Raw genomic sequence first — 19,946 nt, forward strand, 5'->3', positions numbered from 1 at the left:
TGTCCCCAGAGTGTGTATGTGAAGTTTTAGCTCAAAATACCCCACATATATTGTAATTGCATGTTAAAAATGTCACTTTTTGAGGGTATGCAAAAACGCACCGTTTTTGTGCAAATAAGCTACTGCTCCCGGCACAGAGGGCGGAGCTTCAACAGCTTGCACTCACACAGACTTATACTGAAAATTTCAAAAACCTTTAGCCTTTTATGTTCAAACCAGAGTCAGACAATGATGGAGAGACTCAAGAAGAAGTGACAACATGTAGACAACATTTCTGAATGGTTAGTTGATGAATTTATGTAGCTGATGTGTAGTGGGCCTATTCTGTCTTGATAATCTATAAATCGTGTTCCGGGTACATTTTAGGGTTAGTTGATGTCACTAACCCGGGAGGAATGTTTGTAGTCCCTACCAGCTGTTTGTTGTAGTCCTTAAAAAGCAATTTCTTTAAAATAAAATATCTCCCTTTTCTTTGAACTTTGAGCGTTGTAACTTTGCAAATGTTGTTTATGCTCAAACAGCAACATTACACACTAACTAAAGTTGAAAAAGTGAACATAATAATCAACCACCCCTTTAAGTATCTCACCACTGAAGATTCTAACAAAAAAATTATATAGTTCTTTAAAGAATTCAACCTTTAAAAGAGCTATTTCTTTGAAAATTTACATATACAAATGAACATATACATAAATACGTAAAACCCCACAATGAGTTCAAAGGTTACACCTTGTCGTCTTGTCGTGACGTCACGCCGAAGCGCTGTGATGTAGTTTCAGAGGTGGCAGCTGGTTCTTGATATCGGTGTTAGCCCAATAAAACTATATAAAAGTATAGAGCAAGGTCCCAGTCCTTTCTAAACAAGGTGATTGTATATTACTGAAGCAGTATAGGCTTTAAGTGTAACTACCTTGTTTGAGGAAAGGTAAGTCCTGACAGAAAAAGTGAACTTTGATCATAATATCAGGACAAACTTTTGTGGCTAGGCTAATAGCTAACATGCTAGCCACATACACAAATAAACACTCACCCCGACACCAAACAGCATCATTCACATCTTACAAAGAAAGATTATTTACACAAACCTCCAAAAGCTGACTAGACATGATTTCAGGACGTTTGCGGGGTTGTTTAGTTGTTTAGCAGATGTTGTGCTAGCTGGTGCTGCTAACATGTCAACTTACAACAACTGACTTGATAGCTTGAGGACATATAAAGCAACAGATAATAGGTTATAAAGGCACTTTTAATGTGCATGTATGTTCAAAAGCATTTTCTGGCACAGGACCAATCTTCCTACTAGTTTTGTTGGCATATTGAAGTGAATGCTGCTCCTGTTAGCCTGCGACCGTTTTGACTCATCTGGCACTTGTTGTAATGTTTAGGCACATTACAACAGTTATTTTTGTGAGTGATATGAGTATGTCTGAATCATTATCTGTTCAGTGTTGTCATGAAGCAAGAATAGTAGATGAGTAGTCATGTTTACTAAGTAAAGTCTAAAGTGAAGCATGTGAAGTATTGCAGAAATTCTCCCTCTGTTTATAGTCCTCATAATGCTGTTGGGGATAAGGAGGATACACACATCTAACATCTAGTTTGAAGTCAGTAAACAACACATGGCTAATGATTTACCAAAGTGAATCAGCCAGGGCATGACATAATCTACAGACACATACAGTGGATATAAGTTTGAAAATGTATACAAACCTGTAGTTATTGACCATTGCAGAAAATACAATTAGGTACAAGTAAAGGGAACAATTAGGTCATGCTTTGATTACAACATGCTCGTTTTTAATTGGACAGGAGAGTTTTGCATGGTGATGTTATATATATTTGCTGTTTGAAATATTTTCTACTATTTACTTTACAATTTGAGTTGCGTTTTTTGTGCATTTTTCAGTAGCACATTTTTAATTGTCTCAAGTTACCCTGTGTCTGTTTATACTGTGTGTGCATATTTGCATATTGTTTATTTTATACACTATCTATTACCTTCTTGTTTATGGTATAGTGACAATAAAGTGATTTGATATAAAATGTCCTGATTGTGATGTGATTAGATATATTTTTTTCAGGTAAAAAGAGGGAACAAGCGACTATTATTTCATGAGTATATCCCCTGGGGAGTGTTTTTTTGGTTTTGATGCCGTGAACCTGAGAGTGGAACTATGCCCGCAGCCACTGTGGATCATAGCCAAAGAATATGTGAGGTTTGGTCCAACAACCTGGATGAGGAGATGAAGAGGATCCGACAGGTGACTCGAAAATTCAGCTATGTCGCAATGGTGAGTTTGAAGCATTAAAGTTTTATTTAAATCAGTCCAGTTTCGTTTTTCTGTGATCTAGGACTGACCGTCTGCCTTGTTAATTTGCAAGTTATGAAATCAGATCCAAATGTTGAGACAGTGCAGTTAATATCTGGTATGTCTACATCAGTTGCCATAGTAATGACTTGATGGCAAGAGACGTGCAAGAGTCAATGTCATTGTGAAAAGAAAGGATTTACTGTAAAAAGTGGTAACCTGCCATTGTTACCTTAAAGAGCTGTGTTTTTTGGAAGCTTGTTTTGCCACAGAATAATAAAAAAAAAAGTTAATTGTGACTTTTTTTGATAAAAGTCAGAACTGTGAGATATTAACTCAAAATTGTGAGAAATAAAGTCAGAATTGTGAGATATAAACTAGTAATTCTGACTTTTTTTCTGCAATTCTGACTTTTTCTCGCAATTGCGTGTTTATATCTAGCGATTTTGACTTCTTTCATCAGAATTGCAAATTTAAATCTCGCATTTCTGACTTTATAAAACGCAATTGTGAGTTTATATTACTCAAAATTGTGAGTTTTTATCACGCAATTCTGAGAAAAAAAGTGAAAAAATTGTGTTTATCGCAATTCTGAGAAAAAAAGTGAAAAAATTGTTTATCGCAATTCTGAGAAAAAAAGTGAAAAAATTTTGTTTATCGCAATTCTGAGAAAAAAAGTGAAAAAAATTGTGTTTATCGCAATTCTGAGAAAAAAGGTCAAAATTGCAAGATATAAACTCGCAATTGTGAGCAAAAAGTCAGAATTGTGAGAATAAAGCAGCTATTAGCCTACCTTTTTTATTGTTAATTCAGTGGCGGAAACAAGCTTTCATAGTTTTTTTTACTTGATTAAACCAATAAAAAAAATTTTGTTGGTTTAGGTTGATTCAGCAATAGTAAATAATATTTTTGACTTGAACAAAACCAGTTAATTTATGTTAGATATTATAATTTTTAGGTTACCATTTTTTAACTCACGAGGCACATCAGACAACAAAAAAGGTAAAATGCCAAAACCGCTTGTTTGTTTCTCTCGTTCATTCATTAATTATTCAATACACAATGAACGATTTGAGCAACATGAGTGAACTCAGATAAAGCTGCTCTTTGGGAATGACATTAGTCACATCGTTTCATAAATGATCATTTTTTTTACTAATTTGAAATCCAATCTGACACTTCCAGGGTTGTTATTGTTAACTAAAATTAAAACTATTAAAAATTATTCTTGGGCAATTGAAAAAAAGTTTAAACAAAATATAAATATTAGATGGAAAACTTATAAAACTTACGAAAATTAAAAATGTTGCTTTGGCAACTAACTGAAATAAGTTGAAGTACTAAAATTACAAAAACTAATGATAATAATGATAAAAATATATATTTTTATTAAAAAACAAATTAGTCTGATATGCCAAACGTCATATATTTTCTGGCCCTTTTTTAATCATGCACTATAAATATACAAGTAACCATAACACTCATAATGTGTTTTGTTGCATTTGTAGGACACAGAGTTTCCAGGTGTTGTTGCAAGACCGATCGGAGAATTTAGAAGCAATGCAGATTACCAGTATCAGCTGCTGCGGTGTAATGTTGACTTGTTGAAGATCATCCAGCTTGGCCTTACATTTATGAACGAAGATGGCGAATACCCACCAGGAACGTCAACGTGGCAGTTCAACTTCAAATTTAACCTCACGTAAGCATTGCACTTAGTAATTAAAGAGGTATTGCACTCACATTCAACAACAAAGCATCAATCCATGATCTCTCTTAAATGTGCATGTTGAAGACGTATGACAAGATGACTTTTCTTGTCTTCAGGTGTAACCATAGCCATCAGTGTGATTCTTTATGAAAGCAGGACATACTGTCTTTTGCAGGGAAGACATGTATGCACAGGATTCCATTGAGCTGCTCACTTCGTCAGGTATCCAGTTTAAGAAGCATGAGGAGGAGGGTATTGAGACACTGTACTTTGCTGAGCTGCTTATGACCTCAGGTGTGGTGCTTTGTGAGGGGGTCAAGTGGCTCTCATTCCATAGGTAATAATATTCACATACTGAAATCAATACAGTGTTTCAGTGGAGACTCAACTCCATAAAATTGAAAGATTCTTGACAGCTTGAGAAAATGTACAGTACTGTTAAAAAAAAAATGTGTGAAGTCTAAAACTGTGACTAAGACTTCATGAACTATACGCCTCTATTTTCAAGCTAATTGTTGTGTCTCTTCCAAACAGTGGCTATGACTTTGGGTACCTGATTAAAATTTTGTCCAACTCGAAATTGCCAGAGGAAGAGGTTGACTTCTTCGAGGTTCTTCGTTTATTTTTTCCCATCATTTATGATGTGAAATACCTCATGAAGAGCTGTAAGAACTTGAAGGTATTTTTGCGTTTGGAAATGTGCATGAGGATGTTGTCATTAGAAATACAGGGCCTACAAAGTATTCATGACTGTGGACTTTTTCCTCAGTGTTTTACAGCATTGAATCATGCTGTTTTCTTTTCTTTTTTCTTTTTTTTCCCTTTTGTGTGTGTGTCCATTGATCAACAGAAAGAAGACTCAAAAACATATCTGGCAAAAAGACGGCGTGATCTGCAATAATCAGTTATTTATTTTTTAAATTTATATAGATTAATTCAGTATTGATTGAGTATTGTAGGTATTCATATTTTGAATTGGCTTTGTTTATAATTTTAATTTGTTTTAGTGTTATTTCTATTTACCTTTAATGTATTTTTATTTCAGTTTTAGTAATTGTAGTGCTTCAATTGTTTATTTCAGTGCCTAAAAATGTTATTTTTATATAGTTGAAGCAAACCTAAGACTGTAATAGTGGTCAAAGGTTATCTACTAAATACTTGCATAGTTATAGTTAAACAATTGTAATGATTGAATAAAACTAAAAAGTTTTTTTTTTTTTTTTTCACTTTGACATTTTTGTTTTTTGTTGATCAGTACATATAGCCAAATCAAATTTTCTGTGGTTCAGTGTTATTGTAAAACAATAAAACGTGAGTGAGTGAGTATGTATAGCCATTGCAGGATCACACCACTGTCATCACTGCAGCATTTGCCTTGAAGTATACCAGGGGCTACTTTCATTTGTAGCAGTGTGTGAATAGAAGGAATCTGTGTCTGATTTCCATCATGTGATGTGCAGGGTGGTCTGCAGGAGGTGGCAGAGCAGCTTGAATTGGAGAGAATTGGACCTCAGCATCAGGCAGGGTCTGACTCGCTCCTCACAGGAATGGCTTTCTTCAAGATGAGAGAGGTGTGCCTTCATCCACGCTTGTTAAATATCACAAAAAAGTGGCACTGGATTCAGCATTTGTACTGACTGTAACATCATTGTCGTTGCAGATGTTTTTTGAGGATCACATTGATGATGCCAAGTATTGTGGTCACTTGTATGGACTGGGTTCAGGCTCATCCTATGTCCAGAACGGCACCGGAAATGCCTACGAGGAGGAGGCAAACAAGCAGCAGTCATGACACAAGAATCCCTCACCATAAAGAACCTCATATACAGGGCTCAAAACATGGGTTTTTAGTTGTTGTTGTTTTGTTTTCCATGAGCGATTTCATAGGAATTTGCACTTTAAAGCTCCCATCCAACAGAAGAAAAAAAACTTCTTCCCTTTGTTGCCTTCTCTGGGTTAAATCTTTTCACACGATGTTCATCTTTTATGGTTAAGGAAGAGGAACCATTTGGTGTTTGAGTTTTTTTCCCCCCCACAGCTCAGCCTTAATATTAAGCTACTTTTTATGTTCTTCTTTTTTATCGTTAATTTATTGGATTCGTTTCTTCTCGTGTACGGTTGCGTAATTCATTGACTGATTTGGCGAGTACACCAGTCACCTACTGTACGTGAACTGTCATTCCCTGATTACAGTACTGTTTTCTCACACTTCGCAATAGCTTTAGACAGATGGAGGATCTCACAGACACAGGTAAATACAGGCACTTAATTGTAAAGCGAAGCCTCGCACTGATTTTACTCTTTATGTTGGGTTAGCACAGATTTTACCACACGAGTAAATTAAGAGTGATGATGTAACTGCCACTATTTAAGTGAACTGAGGACACCTCATACTAGTTCTGCATCAAAATTGTCTTTCCGTTTTCATTTTTAAAAGAAGTGTAAAGGTTTTGTAGTATTTTAGTATCAAAAAGTTCAAAGCCTTTTATTCATTTAATATAAGAAATAATGACTCTTAAAGGGAATCTTATCCAACTCAAGTACTCAGTATCAGTGGAATTCATTTTACTTGTAGTGCTGGTTTTCTGAATGGTGCACATTTTGTGCTGTTTGGGGTTTTCTCCTCATTTTCCTCTTTATTCTGTTTTTGTATTGTATTGCTTTACAATTCTGTGTTGCCTAGATCTGCTGTATGTACTGAAAGATATTTGAATAAATGCTGTGTTAACTAATCTGAGCTTATATAGACATGTGAATCGCATGAACACAGCTTTTCTTTTTCTTTACTTTTTTTTGAATGTGTGATTTGGTGAATAATGATTCTGGTAGCTCTTAACCTCCCTCCTCCTGTTTGTCTGTCATCTTGATGTGTACAGTATCCACAATGGTATTATGCAATATAGAGTGACTGTTTTTAGAGCTTTTGGAAATAAAAGCCTGGTTTTTCTAACATTTCTAACTGAAGTCTGTTCAGACATATGCTGTATTAAGGTTTGATTGCACAATTCCTAAAGGACTAGTGTTAGATTGAAACAATACCAAAACAACACTGTAGCACTTAATAAAATATCGCTTTATTTCTCTTACAGTAACATTCATCAAGGCATATCGTTCAATGGCGTTGTCATACGGAGTGGAGTCTGAATGTATATGAAAACATTAAGCTAGAGCCAGCAGAATTTCACAGACTCTCAAAGAACAAAAGCAGCAACGACAATCAGCTCGTCTACATACACAAAGCAAGAACCAGTAGAAATCTTGTATCACAGTTTCTTTTTAATGTGGTGTGTGAACCTAGTAATCACAAAGTAACAGAAATCCTATACGACATTTCCATAAAAACTACAAAACAGACAACACACCACAGCTCTTGGCATTTCTGAGGTTTTGTTCACACCTCAGGTCAAAATCAAGTACAAGTACATTTACATGCAATATATGGAATCAAATTCAGATAGAAATATGGTAAGTACTTTAGAAGAGCCCTTAGATAAATCAGATGCGACACAAAACCACATCTGAGTTTTGCATTAAGTGTGCAAACAGAGTTATGCAACGTATTCTAAAAATAATCAATATACTGACGTGAAATGTTCACTGCAGCTGCAGTATCACAATGCATATGGACAAGAGTTATCAGAATACATTTTCCTTGCATACCTGATTCGACAGAATCATCAAGAAAACAGCATTTAAAAACTGAAATAATGTGCCGCTTCAAGCGCTGTTCAAAGTGCATACAGAGTATTTTTGTCTTCCCTCTGCTTGTCAGGTAAAAACTCGAATAAACAGTGTTTTTGTCTGGATATGCAGTGCTAAAAATGTTTTGCTACATCAGTCTTTTTGCTTGTGTACGACCTTTGCAAAACTCAGGACAGCTGGGATCCAGACTTAAGGGTGACGGACAAGATCCTCACTGACACTTTGTCAAATAAAACAGATCATAGACACGATGTGCAAATGCATCTGTGTAGTAATGAACAAAATTTGACCAAAACCGGTTAAAAAAAATCTGTTGTAGTGTAGTGGGCTTTTCAGTTTTTACATTTCAAACATGACAAACGACTATGTACCATCATCACACAGCATGCATAAATACTTCATGTTTCCCAGACTAACAAAAAATGTCACCTTCTTAAGCAATGTCTACACCACACAAGCTATATTCAAGGCATTTTCCGAACGAACTTCTACATTTTTTAAAACGTGGGTCCAGGAACCACTGTGATGTTACCTTGTTCAGCCACATCTGTGGGTATCTTTAGGCACGTTAAGATATCTCAGCCATACAGTTTCCAAGGAAGAGAAGAGACTGTGGCCCTTTATGAATGTACACTCCATTATCCTGCTTCTGTTAGCGCTTGTGAAGAGTCACAATTCATCAGGTAGAGAGTGGAAGGGCAGTGCAAGTCTGTGCAAGAGCAGCAGAGACGTCTTCACTGTTCCACTGACAACAGACATCATTAGGACAAAACTCCTAATGTATAAATATAAGAAATATAATACTCATATAATATAATATATCAGTATATGTGGTATGTACAGTACACTACCATTCAAATATTTGGGGAAAGAAATTAATACTTTTATTCAGGAAGGATCCATTAAATGAATTAAATGCCCAAGTAAAGACATTGATAATGTTACACAATATTTATATTTCAAACACATGCTGTTATTATGAACTTTCCATTCATCAAAGAATCCTGAAAAAAACATATCGCAGTTTTCACAAAAATATTAGCACATCGCACAACTGTTTTTAACATTGGTAATAATAAAAAATGTTTCTTGAGCAGCAAATCAGCATATTAGAATGATTTCTGAAGGATAATGTAACTGGAATAATCACATCACCAGAATATTTAAAAAAAAACAGATCATTTAAATTGTAATAATATTTCGTAATTTTACAGTTTTTACTGTAATTTTGATAAAGCATTGGTGAGCATAAGAGGGAAAAAAAATTACTCCAAACTTCTGAACGGTAGTGTTACAGTACTATAATTTTGAAGCACTTTAAAGTTTAATTATCTGAAAATAAGTCAAATCTTATTGTAATATGTGCACACAAAAGTAACAAACCTGTTTCATTAACATGTTCCTAAGTTTCCTTCTCAATAGTCAAGGCTGGGTTGCTTGTACCTGTCAGGAAAACACAGAATGAAAAGTGTACAACGTTGTTTCCCCACACTGTAATATCACCTCACACATTCACAGCACCAGGTTTACCTCATATCTATTAGTCATATCTATGGTCAAGACAAACAGAATGCTCAATGTAATGGTTTTGTAATGATCTCAGATGTGACATAACTGTCCAGTCACCTCGCTTGTCTCTGTCTTCACTTCCCTCTGACTGTCCGTTATTCAGCAGCCGGCTCTGAGACTCTCTCAGAGGTTTAGGTGGAAACTGATGAGACTCTCCAACACTGGAAGAATGAAAAGGGCATGAATGGAAAGCTCTGCATATTATCACTACACTATCCCACAATGCAATGCGCATTTCTAGAGTTACAGTGGAACCAGAAGTAATATCTACTGCAAATTTCAAGTTTGATTGGACTGTCAAAAGGTGGGACATTTTTTCTTATATATATATATATATATATATATATATATATATATATATATATATATATATATATATATATATATCTTTTATATTGTTATACAATATGTTCCTGAATGAATAATTCATCTGAGGCATGAACCTTTTGATAGAAGGGTTGCGTCCTGGAGGCAAGGAGGGTTGTTCGGGGTCCTGGTTCACTAGACATGTGGGGAATGAACAGCCGTCACCCAGACTGCAGAAACACAACGTGATACAGAGGAAATGAGATCGGCGAACACTGACACTGATATTTTCAGTGCTACTGAATATGACATACCTTGAAAAAACAGGCAGCAGCCAGTATTTCTTTTCTTCTCCAAACACTTGTCGAAAGTTCTTGTTCGTTCCTAAACTGAAGCCGTTCTTGTCTGGTCCATGCTGGAACGCAGGAGCTCTGAAAGCCTCTGACAGGAGAAACATTTAAACCGCATAAACACATTAAGACACTTCATATACAATCCTACTAACATGATTTCTTATTTTCTTTTAACTTTTAACCCTCTAAATCCTAACATATGAAATACTAATCAGAAAAATGGCGACTAGTCAGTTCCATTTTTTTTTAATGGAACAGTTTATTGAGCCTTTAGACCAAAAATGTAAAGCTTTGTGTGTGTTTTTTTGTAGAGTATCATAGTTTTACGACTCATATTATAGTATGATATAGGAGAATATGGAGCTCATCCTCAAGAAGAAAAAAACACCTCAATTTTATTCAGAGACCCAAACTTTATTGCTATTGCTGATATTTATGTATATCTGATTGCTTCTAATGTAAATCAATGAGATTGTTATAACAGTATAGCAGAATACTTACATGAAACGTATTTAAACATCAGTTGTCACTCTATTTCTCCCAAAAATATGTCTTAGTAAGATAATTAAATGTTTAGTCTTATGATCAAAGCTCTGTGTTTTAATTGTGGGGGTAAAGCATATAATGCAATGCAATGCAATGATAATTGAGAGATGAACAAATAAACATTTCTCAAAAGCCTGACGTCTCATATTTGATACTCAAATTTAAAAAAAAAAAATAACAAAAGATTTAAAAAAGTAATAAAAAGAAAAAATTTCACAGCAAAAAGACATGTGCCACAACCTGAAGGTGGACATTTTTCGAATCATACTAAAAAGCTATTTACTTGCTAATAAAGTATGAACTATCAATCAGACAAGAGAAGGCATGCAGTAGATTGTGTACAACAAAGATTTGATCGCGTTGATAATTTATTGTCCTTAGAAATTTGAGTATCAAATATGATACAGTAGGCTTAGCAGGGTTAAGAATAACATATATGTCTGATTCTGAGATTAATTTTTTAACATTTTCAACCATAATGCATCTTGACACACTTGCTTTTGCCAGAAGACTGGGCATGTTACCACAGGTACATGTTCCCTTGAGGATCTGCCACAAAGGGCAGACGGCAGAAGACCTAAACACCACCATCCCCAGATCTGAGTCACTGGTTGTATGAGACGTATTTGATCAGGCAGTGCGGATAGATGATCGGAGAATGCAAAATACACACTATTGAGGAGCCCATGTTTACTAGTGAAATCCAAGGGTAATTACAGCACAACCCACTCACCCAATGTGGATCTGTTCTTGCAGACAAGCCAGCAGTGATAAGCAAACAAAAACGCTAGGCTCACTGAGAACGTGGAGGCAGCGAAAAACAGGAACATGATGTGAAATTTGGCTTGGGTATCAGGCAGGCCATTCTGTGAGAAACATGGGGAAAACACCACAAACAGGCGTAGACAAACAATAAAACAAACAAAAAAACAGCTCAGGCCAAATTCAAGCTATTGGCTGTTATATTATCTAGTTTTACAGAATATAGTATGTTTGGAATACTCAGTTACATAAAGTTGTGATATTAAACTTGTGGGATACATGGTCCCTATGGACAGTCTATTCTAGACTAGAAAAACATTTTGAACAAACCTACATTTCCTTGTCTACTGGATCTAACAGAAAGTGTAACTAAGGTGATATGCTGAGGGGAACTATCAAATCTACAGGAACTATCAATAATGTCAGTGATTGACTCAGTCCTACCAAATACTGGATTAGGCGCTGATGTGTTTTACCATCAACCTTTTAAAATTAAAATAAAACATTGTTTTTATTGAAAGGATTATAGTACTCCAGTTGGTGTGTTATTTAATTAAAGACAGCCTATCTGAACATTCAAATGACCTGTTTCTTAATATAAGCCTAATAAATTAATAATTCATACTTACAGTCCAGAACTGAATGAAATACTGCAAGTCTGTGGCAGTGACAAAGAGGCAATACAACAATGAATATGCTAGGAAGAGCATGAAAAACTTGTAGTTGGCGAAGCCCACACAATTGTTCACCCTGTCAAAAAAGACAAAACGCCTATTAGCCTCAATAAAATTGGATATTAATTTCTATTTTTATTGCAAAATACTGCCCAACATACATTATAACAAGGGAAAATGGCCAGTTTTTACCTTAAAAGCTGTTTCATTTCTATCCTTCTTGACGCTACTTTTGTTTGTGAAATGTAATGTAATCAGATTTAATGTAATAATATTTTTGACTTGAATAAAACATTTTTACAGTTTCGCATTACTAACTAGCTACACTATGAATTTGACTGTATGTGTTTGTGTGACCGAATCTGGCCATGGTTACAGGTGATCATGTCACTTATGCAAATTAATTCATAAATAACAAAAGAAAGAATATACGGAGCCCAGAACATGACATGGACAAAAATATATAAATCATGGCCAATTCGTTCTCTTGTTTTAGTAAATTGTGGCCACGTAGAACTAAATCGTCACCTCGTTTTGATTTAACTAAAACAAGTGAAGGAATTATTACAAAGTGGCCATGATTTACGAATTATTATATTGTGAACACGATTTAAAACGAGGGAACAGATTAGTAAAACGTGCTGACGTAGGCCATTTGTAAGTTGTGGGAACAAATTTCTAATTCATACATATCAAACATATGATTTTTTAGAAAAAATGTAAGCATGAAGGTCCATCCCTAAATCTAACCATCAGTGGTGTGTAAACAGAGCGTAAAAATTCACTAAAATTAGTCACCAATTCACCAAAATGTACAATTATACCACCAAAAATGTTCATTGTATGGATTTGACCCTAGTGTAGCTTTAAATAGCAAAATCAAAAAATGTGTGCTAGGAAAATAATGATTGTTTTGTTGGTCTAATCGAAACCTATAGAAATGTTTGGTGCATGTCTTCCTTCCAAGACCAAAAATCTTTTTATTCTTGCTTTGCGTTTAATCTACTGAGCTAGTACATACCACGGACAATGGTGATCCATCTTTAAAATGCACCTGTAAAACAGCAGAGGCAGGAGCTGTTGAAATGCAACACAGCAAAATCTAATATGTGTTGTGTCTTTTAAAAAAGGAGAAAGACATACATTTCACAGGCAGAGCAATGATGGCATCGATCAGGCTTCAGCAGCAGACAGCGATCACAGTAGCGGATAGCTGTATCAAGACAGCTTGTTAAAATACAGATCGATAGGATTCACTGAAGACTGAACACAGATTGAAACAAATGTAATTGTCTGCGGCCATTATTTGTTCCTGAGCTTAAATTTAGGCTGAATGGACTGTTACAGACTTGGCATGCTAACAGTGATGTCTTTGGCACCATTAGGATGTGCTGAACGTAAAGAAAAGTGCCCACCTCCTGACATTGTGCGCGTGTAAATGGGCAAATCCTTAGCAATTCTCCTCAAGACTTCCTGTTGAGATTCTCTCCGATCTTCACGCTCTAGTAGTTCCTTGTCAGGATGTGACAGGTGGAACTGAAAGGAACAGACAAAAAAGCAAAATATTTTGATATTTCCTGTGTGACAAGCAAGCACGGTCTGCACTCAGAGAAGTGAGAGGAGTACGACTGATTGCCAGTTTGAGCCATATGTGGTTTCTCTATTACAGTTGGTTTCTCATTCCCTCAGCATGAAATAATAACAGCTTCCAGTGAGGTGCTATAGTTACACCGGCGATCACATGCAATTTACAACCCGACATGCTGTTTTTTCAATAAGCGTAACCAACAACTCATCCTAAAGGGTGTTATACTATACATTTACAAATATTACACTGCTAACAGGCAAATTATATTCATTATAAGCCAACACCTCATGAGTCATACTGAGTATGCTGTGCAAAATAACATTTAAATTACTTAGAGATGGCACAGTTTACACCACATTCGGATGACTTCAGTTGTCTGCTATTAATTATTAGTGTTTACTTTGAAATTAATAGTTATTAATATATAATTTATTTCTATACTCTAATTTACTCACCTCTTTGAGGGGGTTCATGGGTTTTGTGAAGATGGTTTGCCAGTATGACCACACGAACATTATGAAAAGCACATGATAAACCAGGAGATAAACTACTGTGATACAAAAGAAATATTGAAAGCTGATTAAAAAAGATCATTACATCATTAGTGGTGCTCCCTAAGGGAATTGCTCATGACTATGGTGGGGGATTATTAAACTTATTAAACTTTGGTGCATAGCATAACTCATTCTGCACTATTAACTCAAATCATGCGGTTGGTTGAGGGGATGTGTTTTTTTTTTTTTTTTACAATTTTACCAAGACAAATGATAATACGGGTGAAAATGTCCGATGGACTTACATTAGCATAATTACGCCAGTCTTCAGTGTCACATGATCATTCAAAAATCATTCAACCATTTATATACATTCAGAAAATGCACAAATCATTATAAATATTTGCTCCAATTAAAGGAAAGACATTGCCATTGAAATTAATCTAAAAAAAAAGTCAAACATCTTACCTTTCTCTCCCATGTTTTCAATAGATTCTGCAGAGGAAAGAGAAAGAAAAAGGTTAATGCTGTATTTTTTTTAAATTCTGCACTGGATATTATTGTAAAAGCAGTAGGACTGAAACTCCTTGTGCATTTAGAAGGTCAGCGAGCACCAGATGGTTCTGATCGCAGTTGCTGGAACTCACGCTGTACAGAGACTCTTGATCACATGCCCAAATTCACTAACTCATGACTGCATCTCTTCAACTGGTGCTCTTTCAGGACGATGAGCTATTTTTTGGTGACGAGGTTAGAGATACTAACTATGACCACACAGGAACATGCAGAAAAAAAGCGGTTTCAAAATCAAGATTGGACCACACGCACTCAGATGACACGGACGGATTTTGTTTTTGCACTGTGTGTTTTTAAAGAAATATTATTTTGAGGTTTGACACATTCTAAGCATATAGGCTCTTCAATAAATGTCTAGTTTACTAAAAATGCAGTGTCCTAAAAGCCTCATTAGATTAGCCTCATCTAATGTGACTTGGGATGCACAACTCTGTGCTCTTTATCCAAAATATGCTCTTTGAAAGATCTGGCACATAAGTAAAAAAATTAAATCAAAAAAACCTCTGAAGCACAAAACAGAAACAAAATCCCAGAATACAATGCATTATTGCAATATTAATTGAGTATAATAGATGCACAGTTTCAGGGGGTGCTTAAAAAGTTGTGATACGTTTGTGATTTTGTAATAATTCACAAAAGGCATGTAAAGAATAACTGCAAGTGTCCAGCAATCACATTATATACTGTAATAAGGCCATTATCATCACACCGTATCATTGGTATACAACCCTCTCAATTCGAGCAATAAAAACTGTCAACAGATGACGAGACACATCATGACCAATTTCAGCAATTAAACTGTTTATTCTCCTGATGACATCAGTGTTGTTTAAGAAATGTCAAATGTGTTTGTTGCTAAACTCAACGTGCAGCACAAGTGATTTGACAGCAGAAATAGGTCAAGTAGAGATTGGTGAGGTTGAGTTTGACAGCTTGGCTGTGAGATTACCTTTAAGACATAAGGATCAGCAGACAATATGTTTATAACAACCTTTGTAACCATGGGTTGGGCAATTATCATGGCGTGCTAAAATAAATGCAACTATAGCATAGTAGTAGTATTAACAAGTAAACAGATCTTTTTTTAAATTAACACTATCTGTTACGGTTTTGGATATTTGCATCAATGTTGCAATGAGCAAACTGCCCTGCTGAAAAATCCATCATAAACCAGCATGAATTCAGTGTTGGTCTAGGCTGATTTAGGCTGATTAGAGCTGGCCCACCATCACTCCCACTTCCCATGCTGGTCCCAGCATGCAAAACATACTTATGCTGGTGACCAGCAATGCTGCATTTTTCAGCAGGGTAGATATTCCCATTGAACCCAAACAGACTTAATAGCCTTCAATTCATGCTCAAGTTCAGACATAAAAGGGATAGTTCAGCCAAAAATGAAAATTCTGTCAATAATTACTCACCCTCATTTCGTTCCAAACCCGTAAGATCTTTGCAACGCAAATGAAGATCTTTTTGGTGAAATTTTGGAGCTTTCTGTCCATCCATTGACAGCTACGCAACTACCATTTTGACGCTATAAAAAGTCCATAAAAGATGGTTAAACCAATCCATATGAATTGAGCGGTTTAGTCAAAATTTTCTGAAGAGACTCGATCGCTTATGATGAACAGATAATAGATTTAATTTAGGCTTTACTCACATTTAAACATTGATCAGTGAACATGAACAGAAGCTCAACTAAACATGCTTGATGCACGAGAACAAACCTCTTGCGTAAGCTCAAACGTGCTGTGTAACACGAGAAGGAACCTCATTGGTTCTTGCGGAAGCACAAACGAACCTGCTTGACGCAAGAGAACAAATCTTGCGGGTTCTTGCGGATATAAACATAGATCAGTGAACCTGCTTGACGCGCGAGAACAAACCTCATTAGTTCTTGCTAAAGCTCAAACGTGCTGTGAAACACAAGAATGAACCTCATTGGTTCTTGCTGAAGCTCAAATGTGCTGCGTAACACGAGAATGAACCTCATTGGTTCTTGTGGAAGCTCAAACGTGCTGCGTAACACAAGAATGAACCTCATTGGTTCTTGCTGAAGCTCAAACGTGCTGCGTAACACAAGAATGAACCTCATTGGTTCTTGTGGAAGCTCAAACGTGCTGCGTAACACAAGAATGAACCTCATTGGTTCTTGAGGATGCTCAAACGTGCTGCGTAACACAAGAATGAACCTCATTGGTTCTTGTGGAAGCTCAAACGTGCTGCGTAACACAAGAATGAACCTCATTGGTTCTTGAGGATGCTCAAACGTGCTGCGTAACACAAGAATGAACCTCACTGGTTCTTGCGGAAGCTCAAACGTGCTGCATATCACAAGAATGAACCTCACTGATTCTCGCACGTCAAGCGAACATGCTTGAGCTTCCGTTTACCACAACTGATGTGTGAGTTGATTAATGTTTATATGTAAATAAAATCCTAAATTCAATCTGTTCATCATATAAAGGGATAGTGACTCTTCAGAAAATTGTGGACTAAACTGCTCAATTCATATGAATTAGTTTTATGATCTCTTTCTGAACTTTTTGAAGCACCAAAGTGGTAGTTGTGTAGCTGTCTATGGAGGGGCAGAAAGGTCTCAGATTTCATTAAAAAAATCTTCATTTGTGTTCCGAAGATGAACGAAAGCCTTATGGGTTTGGAAAGACATGAGGGTGAGTAATTAATGACACATTTTTCATTTTTGGGTGAACTATCCCTTTAAAGCACTTCATGGTTGTTATTCTGTCAATTCAAGTACAAAGCAAGGGGTGGGGTGCCTGGAGACCCACTGACTGCAGTTCAGCATAAACCAGTATTTAAACTGCCAGTGGGAACAACCATTAGAAATGTGGCCTGGCCTTCACACAGTGAAGTCTCCAAGGAACATCACAAAGCAGCTGTTTTCTGCACAGATATTTAAACGTCATTTGATTCTATTAAAGGAGTCCAAACACACACACAATTAGTCTTCAGAGAATAACAGGGCATCCTCATGATCATCCACCATTCAAGAGAACAATAAAGCCTCTTCATGCTGTTTTTATGGGAACATGATAGCAGATGTAATCAAAGGAATGAATGATGTTAATGTGAACACAAACCTTTCCTTGTTGCGCATATACAAATGACACAGTAATAATAAAGCTTGAAGATGTTTTTTTCAGTACTCAGAGCTCATATTTACAGCAACAAAAGAAGGGGGAGAAATCAAGTTTTGTATGAGGGTCCTAATGGGTGGTTATAGAGTGATGCCAAAATTTCTCCATACAGTATTGCATAGGGGTCAATGACATGATGCTATTTTTTTGTGGATCTACGGTATTAAGTTACTCCAAAATATATTAAAATTAAAATTCATTAAAATACTTGAATACACCTTTTCTAGGAACATATATGCATTTTCTGGATTATTATTGTTACTTTTGCTATTATTAAAATGTGTGGGGCTTAAAGTCCAAAATGTCTAGGTGGTGTTAACTGTCCTAAGATTGTAATAAAATTAAAAAAATAAAAATCGAATAATGTCATATATAAAAGCAATAAAAATGTTTAGTTTTTTTAACATAGTTAATATTTTGAGAATGGACCCCTTATGACCCTCGTGAGTTCTTTTAAAATTTAACATATTTTGACTTTGAAAAGGTAGCCTACATTTTGTACAGGTCAAATGAAGCAAAAACATTTATGACATTAAAAAATCATTATAATTATGTGTGTGTATAAATTCAGGTTGATTGGGACACATTTTGCCATTGAGATTTGCAATATTTTTATCATCTCACATGCTTATTAGGTACTGACCCATATATGTTGTTATTCAGTTTTATAATTAAGATGCAGAGACATGCATAATATAATATTAAGGGGATCTTGTAGGCTCCAGACACACATGCACATATAAAGAAAGGGGTTAAATAAATTAATCTCAAACAACTTGACACTAATTATGACCCACTCTTATAGTCAATCTGTTTTTAGCAAATAGACCCGATCAATATCAGAGATATAATGCTCTAGTAGGCTAACAGAAGCAGACATATGCACATGGTCGATAAACCAGGTATTATTTATTCATTCAAACCAACTTCATTCAGAGAGCTGCTTCCAGTCTTACCTATGCAGAGCTGCACTACATACGCGTAGTAGGACCATGCCACGATCAGACTGATGAACAGCACAGGGATCCAGTATAAAACTCTCCAGCAGTCATCGCTGCGCGAGCCCGACGGCGCCATCTTTCTATTAGAAGACCAAAAGTGGTCAAAACGACAAGTTCAGCCTCAGCGATCCCGCACTGCTGTTAAAACAGCATCATGTCTTCTTCCGTGTGCAGATGCGGTTCGTCTGCTCCTGCATCCTCCGGTTCTTCGCTCGCTCTTGTTTGCAGTAGCACATCGGTACCGCCCCTTTCTACAAACTTACATGATGCTCACGCGATGCGGTGGTGTTACTACACTAAAGCTCGACTACCGCCGTCTATCAAGTCTGCTGTGTAGCCTGTTGAGATTTGCTATATCTATTAGATAGCCTATTTATAAATCTATTTGCTATAGCCTATTTATAATGTCGCCAACTCTCACGCATTCAGCGTGAGACTCACGCAATTGACACTTTTCACACGCTCTCACGCCACAAATCCATTTACTCACGTAAAGAAAAATCGCAAAGAAGAGGACACTGATACCGACAGATAAGAGAGCAGGTTATTTTTCATATGAAACAAATATGAACCTCTCAAATTCTGTCAATTTTATTACGAAATTCAAACAATAAATACCGTTTTGTCGCTTGTAAATGTGACGTGATAGATCGCTGGCGCCTCAGTTCAAGCGCCACGTGAACCGATCGTCTCTAGCCTACTAGTTAATTGTAAATAAACACGCATGAACAATAGGTATTGAAAGATACACTAGGACTACAACTTGCCGAAATTTAAATGCCTCATACATAATATCGATCAATCAGTGTTTTTCACCCGTGGAAATGGTCAATAAAACAGCTGGAGATGGTCACATAACGATTTACCTCAGGAAAGCCATTTAATGACCATAGCACGTTAGTTGGCTAGAAAAAAATTGCTAGAGAGGAGCATTTTGTTAAATTTTGCACCAATATTTTCTAAATGTCATAATCATTTGTTAACAAACACATATTCATTAGCCTACTTCAATGGGCTCGTTGTTTCTGCATTAAATTATTACATTGTTTACATTAATACATTTTTAGCTAACTGTGACACATATATGTACATTTCTGAAATACTTAACTTAGACAGTTACCTCTGATAACAGATATATTTGACTTGTAATTTAACCTTTATCTAGGCTATTAACATGTATAGGCTACTTAATAT

At 36.0% G+C, this 19,946-nt stretch overlaps 2 protein-coding genes across 10 annotated transcripts; one reads left to right on the forward strand and one right to left on the reverse strand.

Annotated features, from left to right (window-relative positions):
- Nucleotides 1–751: 751 nt before the first annotated feature.
- cnot7 (CCR4-NOT transcription complex, subunit 7) lies at nt 752–7,117 on the forward strand. 4 transcript variants are annotated; one of them, XM_079892573.1, is made up of 8 exons: nt 762–925; nt 2,082–2,291; nt 3,268–3,311; nt 3,818–4,011; nt 4,137–4,357; nt 4,555–4,699; nt 5,481–5,591; nt 5,681–6,968. In XM_079892573.1, the coding sequence occupies exons 5-8, from the start codon at nt 4,167–4,169 to the stop codon at nt 5,810–5,812; spliced, it is 579 nt and encodes a 192-aa protein (XP_079748699.1). In that variant the 5' UTR covers nt 762–925; nt 2,082–2,291; nt 3,268–3,311; nt 3,818–4,011; nt 4,137–4,166; the 3' UTR covers nt 5,813–6,968. The 4 variants fall into 4 exon arrangements, with proteins under 4 accessions (XP_079748697.1, XP_079748698.1, XP_079748699.1 ...); XM_079892571.1 differs by lacking the exon at nt 3,268–3,311 and having other exon boundaries at nt 752–925; nt 4,196–4,357; nt 5,681–7,117; XM_079892572.1 differs by lacking the exon at nt 3,268–3,311 and having other exon boundaries at nt 757–865; nt 4,196–4,357; nt 5,681–7,109.
- On the reverse strand, nt 7,072–19,668 carry zdhhc2 (zDHHC palmitoyltransferase 2). 6 transcript variants are annotated; one of them, XM_079892565.1, is made up of 14 exons: nt 18,708–19,668; nt 14,483–14,509; nt 13,976–14,070; nt 13,348–13,468; nt 13,076–13,145; nt 12,954–12,986; nt 11,888–12,008; nt 11,703–11,741; nt 11,230–11,362; nt 9,912–10,038; nt 9,735–9,827; nt 9,349–9,452; nt 9,106–9,165; nt 7,072–8,497 (listed from the first exon to the last, which is right to left on the reverse strand). In XM_079892565.1, the coding sequence occupies exons 1-13, from the start codon at nt 18,826–18,828 to the stop codon at nt 9,125–9,127; spliced, it is 1,125 nt and encodes a 374-aa protein (XP_079748691.1). In that variant the 5' UTR covers nt 18,829–19,668; the 3' UTR covers nt 7,072–8,497; nt 9,106–9,124. The 6 variants fall into 6 exon arrangements, with proteins under 6 accessions (XP_079748691.1, XP_079748693.1, XP_079748692.1 ...); XM_079892567.1 differs by having other exon boundaries at nt 7,074–8,431; nt 18,708–19,074; XM_079892566.1 differs by having other exon boundaries at nt 7,074–8,467; nt 18,708–19,074.
- Between the last annotated feature and the right edge of the window lie 278 nt (nt 19,669–19,946).

Source organism: Squalius cephalus, assembly GCF_949319135.1.
Source record: "Squalius cephalus genome assembly, chromosome: 14".
Lineage (NCBI taxonomy): Eukaryota > Metazoa > Chordata > Actinopteri > Cypriniformes > Leuciscidae > Squalius > Squalius cephalus.